The sequence below is a fragment of the Martes martes genome, assembly GCF_963455335.1.
Source record: "Martes martes genome assembly, chromosome: 17".
NCBI classification, from domain to species: Eukaryota; Metazoa; Chordata; class Mammalia; order Carnivora; family Mustelidae; genus Martes; species Martes martes.
Window position 1 is genome coordinate 1507647 of NC_137905.1, and position 16075 is coordinate 1523721.

Consider the following 16075-nt stretch of genomic DNA (forward strand, 5'->3'; position numbering starts at 1 on the left):
AGCGGGGTCCCCACCTGCCCGGCGGGGCGGGGCCTGCTGCCGGGGGCGGGGCCGGCCTCCGGGGCGGGGCGGGGCGGGGCGGGGCGGGGCGGGGCGGGGGCGGGGCCGGCCTTCGGGCTGGGCCGGCGGCGGCGCGCGGCCGGCAGTGTCGCAGGGATCCCGCCGAGTCGAGGTCGTCTCCGCCACCATGGGGCAGATCGAGTGGGCCATGTGGGCCAACGAACAGGCGCTGGCGTCCGGCCTGAGTGAGTGCGCGCCGAGCCCTCGGGCTGCGGGTCGGGCCGGGCCAGAGCGGGCGCCGAGACCCCGGGCTGCGGGCCCGGGAGTGGGGACTGAAGGCTGGGGACCTGCGGCCGCGGGGCGGCCCGGGGTGGGCTGCGACCAGCGGGGCAGTCAGGGACCTTGGCCTGCGGAGGAGGTTTGGAGACCAAAAAGCCCCGGCTCCTGCCCACCCCCCAGCTGTCCCTCTACTCCTCCACCCCCGCCCCGACCTCTACCCGGAGAGAGGAAGTCGCAACCGGGGAAAGAGGCGTTTCGTCGCTGGTGGTTTCCGGGGAGTCACTGCCCCCCCGGGGTTGGGTAAACACAGCAAGTGGACAGCCCGTACCCCTGCTGCCCAGGGCTGGGAGCCTTTGGCCCAGCGGCGGAGAGGGGCTCCCTCTGGTCCTGGGTCCTGGGGGGGCAGGTGTTCAGCTCGTGGGGCCCTGCCCCCAGTTGCACAGAAGGGCTTCTAGGATTTCATAAGGGAGCTGGAAACCCCCGAGAGTGACCCGGTTCAGCTCAACTCCCAGAGAGACTGCTTCTGGGGTGGGGGCAGGGCCCCCAGGCACCATGCCCCGAGTGCGCAAGAGCTCTGGTAAGGGAGCAGTGGGGTGTGCACCCCAGCTCTGTACTCACAAGCAGGAACCTCTCTGGACTGGGTGGGGCAAAGCTGAGTCAAGAGGGGCCCCAGAGGCTCTGCCTGCCCCCCTCCAGGGACCTGCCAGTCCCAGGAAGGGCCTGTGCGCCCAGTGTGGAACATGCAGATAAGGGGGCGTCTCAGCCGCACACCATTCCCCCCGGACCACACCCCACCCCCGGCCTCCTGCACCTAGGGAGGGAGGAGCACAGGCAGAGGATGTCTCCCCTGCCCCACACCGTCAGATCACATTTTAGAGAGCGGGGCCTAGGATGTGCTGTACGTGCAGGCTGGTCCCACTTGCTGTGGGCATCTCCAGTGGCTGAGGACTCAGTGGGTCAGTCACCTGGTGCTCCTCACGGTCCGCAGGCTGTCCACTGCACACCAGCCTCTGGTTCTTTGGAGGCCCACTGTGAGCAGGCCGGCGTCCTGGCCTTGGCTACCGCCTGCGGCGCCGTGGGGCCCACACTTCTCTCGTGTCCGCCGCGCGGATGGCCAAGTCGGGGGTGGGCTCAGCCTTCTCCATCGTCAAGTGAGAGTGCTTGTCAGAAGGTTCCCCAGGGCCTGCTCTGGTCCCTCCCTGGCTGACTTCTCTTCCGGGTGTGAACTGTAGCCTCCAGCGACGGCTCAGGCCTGGTGAGACCCTGACCACACACAGTCACAACCCACAGATTTTTCCATTGTGGGAAGTCCCATCTGACCCGATGGTGGCACCTGCCGCTAAAAGCCTTCCTGGGGTTTTCTAGTACACACACCAAAAGCCAGATTCTGGCTGCTCCAATCCCTGAGTGTCCAGACCCTTGCCCTCTTCGGGACTCGTCCACAGCCTTCTGTTCTGATCCCGGATCCTCTGAGCCGACCCCAGGGCCTTTGCTGAGCCGAAGCGTCTGTGGCTGGCTGGCTTCTGCATTCGTCTCTCAGCTCACGGTGCCACCTGCTTGGAGCAGACTTTCCGGGGCTCCAGGCGGGAAGGAGCCCTAGACATTCCATCCCGTCCCCCTCTTCTAGTCTCGATGTTTATTTCTGTTCCCCTGACAAGACCATGAGCCCCGCAAGAGCCGAGGCCTCATCTGTCCTTGCCGCTGCTGGGTGCTGCACGGAGCAGGGCTCTCTTGGCGATTGGGGGTGGTGCAGCAGTCCTCCCTCCTTCCTGGTGAGTCAGTGGTGTCTTTGCCTCCTCTTGCCGAGGGCAGGCAGCCACACCACCGCTCGGGAGGGGAAATCACACACCCAAACACGAGTGAGCTGGCTGAATGCGGAACAGCGCCCTTCCCCCTCCCAGCTCCCCCAGATGCTGACCGGCCAACAAAAAAAGTTAATATGTACTAGAGCTCAGCGGCACCACTGGTAGGAAATCTGCTGGCAGGAAGCAGAGTGAGGTTTCGAGGTGGTGTATCCGGGCCGAAGGGAGGGGTGCCGGGGGAACGGGGACCCTCTGGGGCTCAGGCTCTTACCTGGTGGGATTTGGGGGCCTCTGTGTGGAAACAGGTGAATCCAGGCTGCACGGCTAGACCTGGCTGGGCCACATGCACGAGAAACAGAGTCGGGAACAGTCCCCTTCAAGGATGCTTGGGACCTGCGGCCAGGGCTGGCTTAAGGAAGCCTGGGACCATGCAAAACCGCGCAAACTCAGGCCTGTGCTGCGTGTGGGGAAGGGCTGAATGTTTTCTACCCTGGGCCAGACCAAGAGATTGCCATGCACTGGGCCCAGGCCTGGAGAAACCCCGAAGCCCCCAGCAGAGGCAACGTGAAAGCTGTCTGCAAGGCTGTTTGCTCCCTGGGGTGCAGGAGACGGCGGCAGGAAGCCGGGCACTGCCAGCCGCCTGCTCCGCCCCCCCACCCCCTGCCCCGCCCGTGGAGGAAGCACGTGGCCCGGGGTGGGTCCTCTGACACTGCGGCAGAGCCGGGGGGCCGAGGCACCTGGAAGACCTGAGAACGTGAGGACGCCTCGATGCCCACCAGTATGTTCCAGACCCTCAAGGGGAGAATAGAGCAGAGGGTACAATGAAACAGGACAAAAAGTGAACCAATGCAGAACGTCAAGAAAGAAAATTCATTAAAGGTTCATGGGTGAGCTGGATGCACTGTAAAGATAAGAGGCCTCGTGGACGCTGGGACTCGGAGCCTCGCAGCATGCCGCGCACACCAGAGACGGGGTTACTGAGGAGAAGCTGAGCCCTGTGCAGGGGTGCAGGGGTAGGGGTGCAGGGGGGCAGCAGTGGAGGGAGGGAACCTGCCCCGTGGGGCAGTGGGGGTGCAGGGAAGACCCTCCCCATGGTCAGTGGGTGGGGGAGACCCTCCCCGTGGGCAGCAGCAGGTGCAGAGGTGCGAATCAGGGCCCTGTAGGGCGAATGCTGGGAAGCAGTACGAAAGGGTAACGGGCGAGCATTTTCCAGAAATGGAGAAATCTCAGATTGAAAGAAAGCAGAGTCCTTTACAGAATAAAGAAAAACAAATCCCTTTTTGGACACATGGTAATGAAATTATAGACCATTAAAGAAAAATCTTAAAATTTTCCAGAGGGGAAGAGTGGCTTCGAGAGTCCGACTGCTGGCAGACTTCTCCAGCAGGGCCGCCGGAAGACAAGGGAATGAGATCTCGGGTGCGGAGGGGAGGGTGCGTCCCAGCCCCAGGCCGACTCACTCAGAGGGGGCTGCTGCCAGGCCTCCCGGGGGGCTCCTGAGGGACACCGGTCAGCGGGGGGCGCGGGGTCCCGCAGCAGGGCTGGCGGCGCGGAGGGGGCCTCGGGGCATGAGCACCGATCGTAAATCATGAAGTAATCCTGCCGCGCGCAGCTGGGGGGTGAGGCTGAGGGGAAGCTGACGTCCACGTGTGATCTGGGAAGAGAAACGTGAGATTTCAAGTTGGAGCGCGTTAGCCGGCGGTGGGAAGGTGACGCCAGCGTCCGTCACACAGCGCGGCTGGACCCGCTCATCCGTAATCGTGCAAGAGCGCCGACTCCCAGAGGGACGAGCTCCCGTGCTTGTAGCCGGAGAAACCTCTGGGAGTTCTGGGGTTGCGCACGCAGGTGTGCGAGGACTTAGGTCTCTGCCTCTAAAATGGCTACGGTGCAACGTTTCGTGTTGCAGACACGTGACCGCAAGAGAACAGGTTGTAACAAAATAGTTTCTGGGGAGGAAAGGTCCAGCCCTATGTCGCCTCCAGCCGGGGGAGGCAGCAGCACGCAGGCTGGGAAGAGCCGACAGATGCCGGGCCCAGGAAGGGGCCGGGGGTATCAGCACCCGACTGCCGCGGTCTGGGTGGGACGGCGGGAGCGCCGTGCGCCCGGGAGAGGTCGTCCATCCACAGAAACACACAAATAACAATCATCTCGAGCCACGGAAAAGCAAACACGAAATGGCCAGGCGTCGCAGAGCCCTGCAGCGCGGGGGCCTGGGTGAGGACCAGTCCCGCCAGCGCTGCCTGGGCTCTGAGCAGCTGCGGGGATGGGGACCGGCTCCGCCCACGCGCAGTGCTCTGCCGGCCCGGCCCTGGCCCCGTGCCCAGCTCACGGGCTACTCCCTGCCCCACACCACCCGCCGTGTCCCCTGCACGGGCAAGCGTGTTGTCCCACCGCAGAGCATCTGTGGGCGACTGCTGGCCTCGCCGAGGGAGGGGGAGCGCACGGGGAGAGCTGGGGAGGGGGACTCCTGCTAACCTGCTTCTCCTCTGTCCACAGTCCTCATCATGGGGGGCGTCGTGGCCACGGCCGGCCAGTTCACCAAGTGGTACTTCGGCGCGTACTCCATGTATCCTGACAGTGTAGACCGTGGGACGGGGTGCGGGGGGCAGTGGTGCTGGGCTCCGGGTGCAGACATGGCTGCCCCTGGGGCCACGGGCACGTCACAGTTTCCCTGGACCCCCGCAGACGTGGGGAAGGCGGGACGGGGCTCAGTCGCAGTTTGGGAAGCCAAGACTGGGAGCGGGGGAGTGACTGGCGTGAGGCCAGGAGGCCTGTGGCCTGGCGAGAGGTGTCAGCAGCCCCGAGACCGGCACTGAGGCCTCGGGAACTCTGGGGAGCCCCTCTGTGCCCCCCTTCTACCAGCTGTCCAGCTGGGCCGGCCTGGGATCTGTCGGCGGTGGGCTGAGCCCCCCTGGCCCAGTTGGGACAGGCCAGTGGGCACCCAAGTGGCCAGACCCGTTGGAAGCCGCCTGGCTGTCTCCCAGCCGTCCGGCCGCCAGCAGGCCCCCCCTCTGTTTTCTGAGCCCGCTGTTCCTTCACGGCGTGTTCAGTGGCGCAGGCGTGTTCGTCTGCCTGCTGGAGTACCCCCGGGGGAAGAGGAGAAAGGGATCCACCATGGAGAGATGGTGAGCACCTGTGCCTGCGCTGGGGGGCGTCCCCAGGGCTGGGCCACCCCACAAGGGAGGACTCGCCTTCTGAGGCCATAAACGCCCTCCTGGGCAAACAGGCCAGAGCCCGCCCTGCTGCTGTGGCCCCTCGGTCTCTGGGAGGGAGGAAGCCGGGGTGCTGGAGGGGCAGGGAGACGGCTGCTGAGCGGGATACAGTCTGTCTCTCTCGCCCTCCGCCTAGTGGACAGAAGTACATGACCCAAGTGCTGAAGGTGTTCGGGCCTCTCACCAGGAACTACTACATCCGAGCCTTCCTGCACCTGGGGTGAGCCTCCTCCCGCCTCCCCCTTCCCCCGGGGACCAGTACGGCCCTGGAGTAAACCCTCCCGACCGCCTGGCTCAGGTCAGCCCCGTCCCGGCCCAGAGGGCCTTCCGGACCTGGAACCGGGGCTTCCCCAGGCCGGCTCCGTGACCTCGCGCCGCGTAACGGCTCCCGGCCACGCCAGGAGCTTACCCGGGAGTCGTCGGGGGCTGATGAGGTTCCCTGGGTGGCTCTGCTCACTGCCCGGGGCGTGCGCCTGCTGGCTCCTGCCGGGGAGGCCCCAACGCCCTGGGGCCTTGACGGCCATGTGGGCATCCTCCTGGCGTGGTGGGAGGGGGCCCAGCCCCAGCACCCCAAGAGTTGTTAAGGTTCAGATGAAAGCAGAGGACAGCTCCAGGGGCCCAAGCGTGCAAGCCCAGCCTTTGGCAGGACCGGGCGCGCCCTCCAGCCGGGGTCCTGGGGGCCACGCACGATGTCTGCCTGGTCCTGGGGGTCCGGGGGTGCAGACCCCTCCGGACCACCTGCCTCCCCCTCCCCGCCTCCCCAGGCTGTCAGTACCTGCCGGCTTCCTGCTCGCCACCATCCTGGGGACAGCGTGCCTGGCCATCGCGAGCAGCATCTATCTGCTGGTGAGTGCTATGGTCTGTGGCTCGCCCCGCAGGCCCTCACCACCTCAGTCCCCAAAGCCGGCTCTGCAGCCTGAGTCCTCACTCGTGCCGTGGCGGGGTCGGTGTGTCCGTGGCCACCGGTCACGGGACGTGTAGCGTGCGCTAGCTCCTTTTTCTGGGCCTTGGCCCTGCTTTGCAGACCAAGAAGTAGAAAGAGAGAGAGGTGACGTGGGTGGCCCAGGGTCACACGGCCAGCCACGGCCCAACCATATTTTTCTCGTCTCGCCCATCCTTGCTAACTTGGGGTGCTGTTGGGAGCACTTCCTGGGGAGCCTGTTAACGGTACAGATGCCACGGGGATGTTTTCCAAAGCTGCCCCATGGGGCCTGCCCAGGGTTGGGACACGTGCAAAGGCCCCGAGGTAAGGCTGCACGTCACCTGGTCTTCCCAGAAGGGCCAGCGGGCTCGGGGCAGGACGGCGTTGGGGGAAGCTCTGCCGGGCACAGGCTCTGGGCCAGATTGTGTCTGAGCTTTCACTTAGAACCGCCCATTTTTTTGAGGGGGCTTTTGTCTTTTCCTGATTAACTTGCAGGAATCCCAGGTTATGTTTTCAGTGTGAGTGTTCTGTGCGTGAATTTCAGACCCTGAAGACTTTCTCTGCCTCGGTGAGGGGCCTGTTAACGTTGGTCTGACACCCTTCCCCGGGCGGGACAGAAGTTTGCTTGCTTGCCTGCTGGTCTGTACCTTTCGCAGACGCCCTTCCCTGCCCGTCAGGCGCGTCTCTGCCCTCTCTCGGATCCTGGAGTTTTCCTTTTCAGGGTAGACAGGCTGGGATTTAACTCAGGAGGCGGGACCACAGGTGCTCATTCATTCTTCTGCTTCCTAAGTGACATCATGTCACAGTTTTTCTCTCAAGGATGGTGAGGCACAGATGAAAAGCACGCGTTCCCCAGCCCTCCTGGCCTGCTGAGGGCTCCGCGTCCAGCAGGAGCCCATTCTTTTCCCTCACCCACCGTGGCTTGTGCCCCGACGAAGCCTCCCGCCCTCCCCGGCTGCCCCCCCCCCCCGCCACTTCTATCCTGCGGCTGGAGCATCCCCATGAAGGGCGTCCGGGTTGCCGTCCCCACTGTGGAGTCCTGCCGGGAGAGCGAGGCAGCCGGAGTCTGGGGTCCTGGCTGTCACCCCGGAATTAGTGGGTTCAGACCCGGGTCCTGCCCGGTTCCAGGGGGCTGGTGGTGGGAGCGGAGTTGGCCTCCGGGAGGCCCTATCAGTCCAGCTCCTCCGTATCCTGCAGGCGGCCGTCCGTGGAGAGCAGTGGATCCCCATCGAGCCCAAGCCCAAGGAGCGGCCGCAGGTCGGGGGCACCATCAAGCAGCCACCCAGCAACCCCCCGCCCCGGCCCCCAGCTGAGGCCCGAAAGAAGCCTGGGGAGGAGGAGGCGGCAGGTGTTTCCAGTGGCCCCCAGGAAAACCCGGTCCCGGTGACCGACGAGGTCGTGTGACCCGCGTCTCCATTTGTCCCCCAAGTAGCCTCCAAAATAAACCAAGGAGGGCAGGCTCCTGACTCCGTGTGCACCCCACTCCCAATCCAGGCTCCTCCTTCCGCATAAATCCCGCATGGGCTGCTTCTCGCCCCCTCTGCCTCCCTGCCTGCCCGTCCCATCGGGCCACTGCCAAACCGCCAGGCTCCCGCAGCCCAGGACAGACGCCACCTGCAGCGCGCTGGTCACTGCCGCCACAGGGATGCCCCTGGGCCTCCTGGACCTTCGGTTTGGAAGGTCCTCCCCTCCCTGTCCCCAGCTGTCGTTCCTTCACCAACAGATGGTGTCGCCGCTGGTTCTGTGTGTCCGTGGCCCGTGGGGCTCTGCTCTCAGAGCCAGCCACGTGGTGGAAACTCAGTCATGCGCTGAGGGAAGCGTCCTCCAGACCCCAGACAGAGGCCGCCCCCAGCTCGTTCGCACACAGTAGGCATTCTTCAGGGGTGAAAACGGCTGGGCAGGCAGGGAGGTGCTGCAAACTTCCCTTAGATGGGCTGGGGAAACCGAGTCTCCAAGGAGGGAGGTCATCGCCTCGCCGGAACTGCGCAGGCTCTGATCCCGGGTCCAGGGGCAGGGGTGCCTGGCCTAGGGACTGTCCCTGGCTGGCCAGGTCACTGCAGGGGGTGGGGGGCAGAAGCCCCCAGGGGGGCATCTGGGCATCGAGACGGGCCTTCGGATTTGTCTGGGTCTCTGGTGGGGCTGCAGGAGAGACTCAGACACTTGGAGGGGAAGGTGGGCTGCACAGGCCTGTCCCCCTGAGCTGACATCCCCGGCCATGGGGCAGGGGCTGGGTCCCCTCGGTGGAGGAGGGCCTGCCCGCATCGTGGCCAGACCGGGAGCAGAGCCCCTCCCCGGGAACCATGGCCAGAGGTGTTGGCAGGCGAAACCCACTAGGGCCCTCAGGGTGCACACGTGTCACGCACTGGCCACCCTCAGGGTTCGCGCACAGACATTTCTGGAAGGATGCAGGATCCGGGGCCAGCGGCTGCCCTGGAGGACCAGCTGCGCTTCGGGCCAGGCAGGGGTGAGGGTGAGGAGGGTGCCTTCAGCCACTGCCCCCTGCCTCCGACGCTGTGCTCTGGGGGCATTTGTCAATTAAAAACACACTTACACTTAGAATAAATGATTGTTTTAGAAATACAAGGGTACTTGTTCTTGGGGGTGGGCTGGGAAGGGGAAGCTTGGGGGCCGGGACCAGCCTGAGGCTGGTGAAGGTGTGAGGGGAGCCCGGGGAACCACCGACAAGGAGGGGACATGAGAACACATTTTGTTTCCGAAGCTCTTGAAGAATAAAATGATTCCTTCTAGCCCAACTGTTTTTGCAGAAAGGGTAAACCGAGTCTCGAGACGGGCCTGACCGGCGCAGGGTGACCCCGCAGGCCCAGGGACACAGCTCTTCAGGGCCCCTTCTCACCCCCGAGGCCTGGAGCCTCCGAACCTCCCCGGGGACCCCAGGGGGCAAATAAATAACCAATAAATACCCATAAATAGTAGGGACCCTCTTCGCAGAGACCCCAACTGTCCAGTCTGTGGGGGAGACCCACGGCCTGCCCGATGCCACCCAAGGCAGCTAAGGCCTCCAGTCACTGTGCCGACCTGGGCAGGACGCAGGTGCAGCCCACGGGCACGCGGATGAACTCCGCGCGGAAGGAGAACGCTCCGGGCGTGGGCGGCCCCGTGGCGTCCCGCGAGCAGGGCTGGCGCCGGAGGACCAGCAGCGTCTGCTGCAGCAGCACGGAGTTGAGCGCCGCCGTCTCTCGGCCCGTCTTGGCGCTGATGCAGCCCCGGCACAGGCACTGGGCGAAGGCCAGCTTCTGCGGGTAGCGGCTCTCATCGGTGTCCACGCTGTGGGGACAGACGGGGTGAGGCCCCTGCCCGCCACCCCCGGCTGTGCCTAGCGCTCAGGGTGCCCCCGGCCCGACGTGGGCTGAGGAAACCAGGCTGCAGGGCAGGTGGCGTGGGGCCCCGTTCCCACCCGCCCGGCTCCCCCTGCAGGGGCTCCAGCGTTCATGCGGAATTGTCCCAGGGGCCCCGGGGGTGGAGGCTCCCGGCAGTCTTGCCAGGGGCTCGGGGGGTGGGCCCTGCCCTCCCGCCGGGGGGTGACAGCTCCTCTAGCTGCGAAGACACCCAGGCTCAGAGAGGGGAGGGACTGGCCCAACCCTACGGGGCAGGGACCCCAGTCCCCCGGGAAGTCCACGGCCCTCACCGGTATCTCCAGGGCGAGATGGAACGCTGGTGAATGTCGGCTTCCAGCACCTCCTCAGGCCGCAGCACCGGGCACTGGGTCCCAGCCGGAGGCCCGTCATGCCGCCTTCTGTGGCCCTCCGCCTCCAGGCTGGCCACCAGGGCTACGGGCAGAGCCTGCTCCCACTTGGCGGCCCGAGCCAGCAGGTGTGGCGGGGCCTGGCCCAAGGGCAGCTCCTCGGCCGAATAGCAGCGTGAGGTCCCGTGGGGGTGGGCTCCCCCCCAGAGCTGGGGGCCGTGGCGGGCTGGGCTGGCGGGCAGCCGGAGCAGAAGCAAGAGGCCGGCGAGGAGCTGGTGGACAGGCATTGGGTGGTCAGGTCAGGGGGTGCCCAGGGAAGGGGGCAGCCCCCTGGCCTCCTAGCTTGCCCTAGATGGGGTGTGGCCCTCCCTCTACAGTTGGGGAAACGGAGACCCAGAGGGAAACTGAGCCCTCCGGCCAGGCTCCCCAGAGCACCAGAGCTGCGGGGTCCTGGCTCTCTCCTGTCCCCAGATTTGGGGTTTCCCTGGACCCGGTGCCAACATCCTCTGCCTGGGGGCTGGCGGCACAGTGCAGGTGGGGGCGTGGGGGGAGCAGCGGCTCACCAGGCTCACCATGGCAGCCGAGGCGCGGGGCTGAGAGAGGCAGGTGCACTCGCTGCGGGCCTGGAGGCCGCCGGGTGCCCTTTATACCTCCAGCCACACCTGGGGAAAATCCGGAGCCGCTTCCTCCTGGGGAAGTGCCCGGCTGCACTTCCTCCTCCACTCCCAGGCCCCACCGTGCCCTCCTCCCACCCCACTCCTCTCCCTCCCCGCCCAGAGGGACCGTGCCTTGCAAAAGGAACCCAGAAGCAGAAGCTCCTTTGAGGACCGGGGGTACCTGCCGCTTGGCCCTGCCCTGAGTGGCAAGCTGGGACGGCTTGGACTCATCTAGGGCTCGGGCTCCTCGTTCCCCAGGCTGGGGACGAGCCGTTGGTCCCGTTTTTTTCTCTGAGATGGTCCAGGAGGGGCCCCGTGTCCGCCTCCAGCGGGGCCGGTGGGAGAGTCTGGAATAGGCTCCGGGCGGGGGGCCGGCCAGCGTTTCGGGTCTGGGCTGGCTTTCTGCGGATTTGCTCAAGGAAACCTCACCCAGAAGCCCGGGACGCGGGGGAGGACGCCTCGGAAACGTCAAAGAAGCTGCATTTGAGGAAGTTCCCCCCCCTAAGGCTGCGGCTGCGGTGGGGGGGAGGGGGCTGCCTGACCACCGTCCAGGCCCCTTGGTTATCCAGAAAGGGACAGCTGGAAGCGATCTTGCGTGCAGCTTTGGCCACCACTCCCTGGGTCCCACGGCCACCCCTAGGATGAAGCGTCCCCCAGCTTAGCAGGGTCGGAGGGCAGGGGAGTGACTAGGCTGGGCACCAGGCAAGCACCATTCCCTAAGTCTCCAAGACCCCCTAGGGGAGCCCGGACCTGCCCTCCTGGTCCTCACAGGCGGCTGCACCTGCGAGGGGGCTGCCCTGTGGCCCTCGCCCTCCCGGGGAGCAGGACGTGGTCAGGGGAGACCCTGCCCCTCGCTGGCCTGGAGGAAATGCTCCTTCCCGACAGATGGCTAGATAGATGCAGAGTTCCCAGGGCTGCTCCTGCCTACGGAGTCCTGGTCCCTGGTCATCAGGGCTCTGCTCGTATACCTTCTGCAATGGGGAGATCACGACCCCTCCCCCCGCTTTAGTTCGTACAATAACGGAAATCAAATTGTGGGCAGGGTCCGGTCCTTCCGGGGTCTCCAAGGGAGGACCGCTCCCCCCTCTCGGAGCTCCTGGGGCTGCTGGTAATTCCGAGAGTCCCTCGGCTCGTGGCCGCGTCACGGCAAGCCCAGCCTCGTCCTCACACGGCTCTCCCCGGGGCCGCGTCTCTCCTGTGCAGGGACGCTGCTACCCTCATTCAGAAAGGTCTGAAGAACCAAGACCCTTCATTCGTCCCAGGGACGGGGGCCAGGACGTCAATGTCTCTTGGGGGGTGCAGAGTAGAACCCAGGACCCCCTCTCCAGGGCGGAGGCTGGAGGCTTGCTTGGTGCGCCCGCGCAGGCCAGCTTTCCCGGACGCCCCTCCTGGGCGCCCGACCGCCGACTGCTGACGACTGACCGTTGCTGCCTCCTGTCTCGGGAGAGTTCTAGTCCCTCTCGTGTCCCCCCAGGAGGCCGTGTGAGCCCCTTGAGGGCAGAGGCGGTGGAGTGGTCCCACGGCCGCCCTGGCATAGAGCTGTGCCCAGCGCCTCGGGCTTCCATAAATACACCGCAACGAGGGGAAGAGGGGCGAGCCTGGTTCCTTGGGGAGTAACACGGGGTGACAGTTTCCCAGTTGCGGGTGCTGGAAGGGAGATGCCCACTGTGCCGTGGTCTCACCTTCCTTTGTGTGTGTGTGTGGGGTCTGCGCACACGCACACGGGTGTCATTTATGAAACGAAAAGTAAGATGGTCCCTTCTGCCGCCACTGCCTGGTGGGTGCGCTCTTGTGGGGGCACCGCAGGCTGCACGGGGCACACACGCCCCAGCCTTGCCCATCCCCCCACGCCAGCCCCCCATGGGCGGGGGCAGTTTCCAGGTCTTCTGTGCCTTTCCAGAACAGCTCACGGGTGGGCACCCTGCTGGGAGGAGGAACCCTGGGACCAGGCCGCGCACCTGACCCGTTTCATGGTGCCGCCACCAGGGGCGGCTCCGAGTGGTCCCGACAGCCGGTCCGCAAGGGGGTGGCAGGGGGGGAGCTGCCCTAGGGGACGAGGGGCAGGGCCCAGGGGGTGGGGGTCCTGGCCGGCAGTACTAAGGCCGGAAGGATGCAGGGCGGGGGCCTGGGCGGCACCTCATTCCTGCGGGTGGCTGAGGCAAGCGCGGAAGTCCGGGGTTGGGCAACACTGGAAAGGCGCCGCCAGAGGAAGACTGGAGGGCGTCCCGGAGGCGATGTCCCAGAAGGCCCCGCCCTCCAACCACGCCCCTTGGACCGCGAGCCTCCTTCAGTCTCCTGCTGAGTGAAGCTGCCAGCTGCCCTGGGGGGGGGCGGCTGACAACTGAAGCTGGGGAGAGCTGGGGGCTGGGCGCGTGGGGGAGGGCGGGGGAGGAGGCCCAGACGCCCCGGCAGCTGCTGTGAACGACCAGAGAGAAACCCACAGAAACCTCACTTTCAGCAAACGAGCAGCCGGGTGAGCCTGGCATGTTCACTCATGACCTTGGAGACTGTATCTCACAGTTGAGTGACAAAATTAAGAAATAAAAACCCCTTCTGGTTTTTTTTTTTTTAAAGAGTTTATTTATTTATTTGACAGAGAGACAGATCACAAGTTGGCAGAGAGGCAGGCGGAGAGAGAGGAAGGGAAGCAGGCTCCCCGCTGAGCAAGGAGCCCGATGTGGGACTCGATCCCAGGACGCTGGGACCATGACCTGAGCCGAAGGCAGAGGCTTTAACCCACTGAGCCACCCAGGCGCCCCTGTTTTCTTTTTCATTATCCACTTAAGAAAGACGAGGAGAGAGGCTGCGGTGGGGGTTGGGGGGGTATTAGCAGGAGCCAGGTGGTTAGGGAAGGCCTGAGGGGACAGGCCGCGTAGACTGGGACCATGAGAGTTAGTGTGAGGAGTTAGGTCAGAGTTCTAGGAACAGGAAAGAGCACGTGCAAAGGCCCTGGGGTGGGAGAAATGGCAAGCAGGTGGGGGTGGGTTGGGGCAGCACGTGTAACGCAGCAGGGCTGCTCTAGCTGTGAAGACTGGACCTGGACGCAGGGGTCAGTCTGGTGGACAGACATGGAACTGGAGGGACGGCCCTTAATCACGGCCACTATTTACATGTTAACCGCAGCCAGGATCTCAGCCATCACGCTCCCCGGAGCGCAAACATCTCCAAGGATCCATTACATAACAAGGCTTCCTTTTTCCAGATGCCTGGGCTGGAATGTTCCTTCCACAAAATTCTTGGCACCCGACTGGGCAGGGGGAGGGTTGGCTCAGGCTGTGCCCCTTACCCCTCCCAGGACAGGTACTACTGAGTCGGGCCCAGAGGCGCCATGGGCCCAGACAGCTCATGCTCGTTCACACCGGGCTGGGTTGAGGGAACCAGGGCCATGGCTCCAGCCTCGGTGTCGGAGGCCCAGGCCAGGTCGGTGGGGCAAGGAGAGCTACGTGCAGACAGGGACGTGTGGTAGGCTCACCTGTGGGCTCCCAGCTGGCCTGTGGGGTGCAGCGGCCCGGGAGTACAGAGCACATGGGGTCAGGATGGCCCCCGACGTGCCCGGGCTTCTGGCTCTGTGTCCTCGAAGGCCTCCCACTCAGAGAATGGGAGTTCCCTTTGTACCCAGCTTTGACCCAAAGGCAGATCAGATAAGCCTTGAAAACCTGCTGAGACCCAGGAGCAAGGTCACTGGCGTAGGAGGCCCCAGACACCCTGCAGGACTTGGTGGCCTCATGGAATGCTGTCCACCCCCAGGCCCCCACGCTCCCACGCTCCACCGGCCACCCAGCCTGGGCAGAGTGCCTGAGTGCAGCTCAGCGGGTCCCCAGTGCAGGAGAGAAGCCCCGGGGCTGCTGCCTGCTGACCCGGCCCAGGGCAGCAGCCTCCCCAGAACCAGGGTCAGGGGGCGGCACAGGCCCCAGGGGGTGTTCTGTCCGCCAGCACTTACAGAACTTGTTTTAAAGCCATCTGAGTGCGGAGGGGTGCTGACACCCCCAGACGGTGTGGGGGCCCCTCAAGGCCTTGGTGCCCCTCGGTGAGCTCACTCCTCCAAGACGGGGCTGCGGTGAGCACCAGGGCTCCTCCTCATTGGTCTTGGTGGGATGGGGCTCTCCAGGGCGAGCAGGGGCTGCGGCGGGCAGGAGGACGGCCCTGCTCAAAGCTCCTCACAGCGTCGGGACCCCAGGGCGGTCCTGGGCTCAGGACCTGTCAAGCCTGCCTGTGTGCACATGGCAGGGGAAGGGGGGGACGACTGTGCACACCAGCTTTGGGGCCGGGGGCCGGCCTAGCCCGACAACCGCCCTTCCTGGCTCCTCTGCTCCGGGACCCATTTGAGGCAAGACAGGTCACCGGCACGAGTAGAGGGGGGCCCCGGTGTTCAGGATGCCCCGCCAGGCCCAGGGCCACCACAAGCACGCCAGGTGCCCGCCCACGGGGGCCGAGGGGCAGAGCAGCGCCAAGGGCGTCTCCTTAGTAGGGCCTCCGGGATGCCCGCATCCTCAGCCTCCATGAGCCGACGTGGGGCGGGCGGCTAACATGCCGGGGGGGGGGGGTGGTGGTGGTGTGTGTGTGCCAGGCCCAGGGAATCATCACCACCAGGGCAAGACGGTGCTTATCAAAATACTTTATTTTAGGAGACCCCTCAAAAAAAGACCCTCCACATTAGACAGACGCCCAACAACACCCTCAGCCTTTTTTTTTTTTTTTTTTTGGTCTTTTCTGTATTTTTTTTTCCTTTTTAGATCAACTAAAACAATCTGAGGCTTAAAATAAAAGACAGGAAGTGTTTCCCGATCGGACTTCAGTCAAGAATATAGATCTATTTTCTGACCCGGGCCGGGCAGGGGTGGGGAGGCGGCCGCTCAGGAGCTCGCGGCGCTCCGGGACGCGTGCGGAGGACGGGGCGCGGGGCAGGCTGGCTGGCAGGGGGGAGGGAAGCCGGGCAGGTGGCCCTGGGGCCCGGGACTGCTCATTTACATGACCCTGACGCCCAGCCCCGGCTCCTGCCGTGGCCGGCCGGCCGGCCTGCCTGCCTCTGTCCGGCGGGACCTCTGCTCTGGGCCGGGGCTGCTTCCGTCGGCCTGGTCGGGAGAAGACCGGGATCCAGCATCCTCTTCATCACGGGTGGCTTCTTTTCCAGCTGAGAAACTTTTTTTCTTTTTTTAATTTTTAAAAAGATTCACAGCCAAAATGAGACACGAACTTCAAAATCCAAGACGGCTGTGCTCGCGCTAGTCCCAAACCCACGAGTCGCCCCCGCGGCGGGGCCGGCCGGCGGGGCCTACACCTTGCCGGGGATCTTGGCGCGCTTCCGCGCGATGGCGTCCTCCACCGCCTTCAGCTGCTTGAGCAGCTCCTCGCGCCGCGACAGCGTGCTGGCCTTCCCCGACTTCGTGCCGGCGGACGCGGAGCCGGCGGGGCCGGCGTCGGACGCTTTGCCAGGGACACTTGTGACCTTACTGGAGCTCTTGGACTGGGGGGACGGCTGGCGCTTCCTGTGTGGGGGGAAG

The 16075-nt window shown here is 65.0% G+C and overlaps 3 protein-coding genes across 5 annotated transcripts in view; 1 reads left to right on the forward strand and 2 right to left on the reverse strand.

Moving 5' to 3' along the window:
- The first annotated feature begins 101 nt into the window (after positions 1-101).
- Positions 102-7692, forward strand: CYBA (cytochrome b-245 alpha chain). Its single transcript, XM_080828870.1, has 6 exons — positions 102-245; positions 4578-4647; positions 5132-5206; positions 5430-5513; positions 6058-6139; positions 7413-7692. The coding sequence occupies exons 1-6, from the start codon at positions 188-190 to the stop codon at positions 7617-7619; spliced, it is 576 nt and encodes a 191-aa protein (XP_080684996.1). The 5' UTR covers positions 102-187; the 3' UTR covers positions 7620-7692.
- Positions 7693-9238: 1546 nt separating this feature from the next.
- On the reverse strand, positions 9239-14101 carry IL17C (interleukin 17C; the record flags this gene model as incomplete). The annotated part of the gene is made up of 7 exons (XM_080827779.1): positions 9239-9500; positions 9862-10190; positions 10482-10541; positions 10756-10921; positions 11004-11087; positions 12533-12620; positions 14047-14101. 7 exons carry the CDS (start codon positions 14099-14101, stop codon positions 9239-9241), a joined length of 1044 nt encoding a protein of 347 aa, XP_080683905.1.
- Positions 14102-15171: 1070 nt separating this feature from the next.
- ZC3H18 (zinc finger CCCH-type containing 18) overlaps positions 15172-16075 on the reverse strand; it is a 60348-nt gene continuing 59444 nt past the window's right edge. For all 3 annotated transcript variants that reach the window (XM_080827889.1, XM_080827887.1, XM_080827888.1), the window contains one exon: positions 15172-16060. In XM_080827889.1, the coding sequence (XP_080684015.1) occupies positions 15847-16060 (214 nt within the window). In that variant the 3' untranslated portion in view covers positions 15172-15846. The remainder of the gene's footprint in view (positions 16061-16075) is intronic.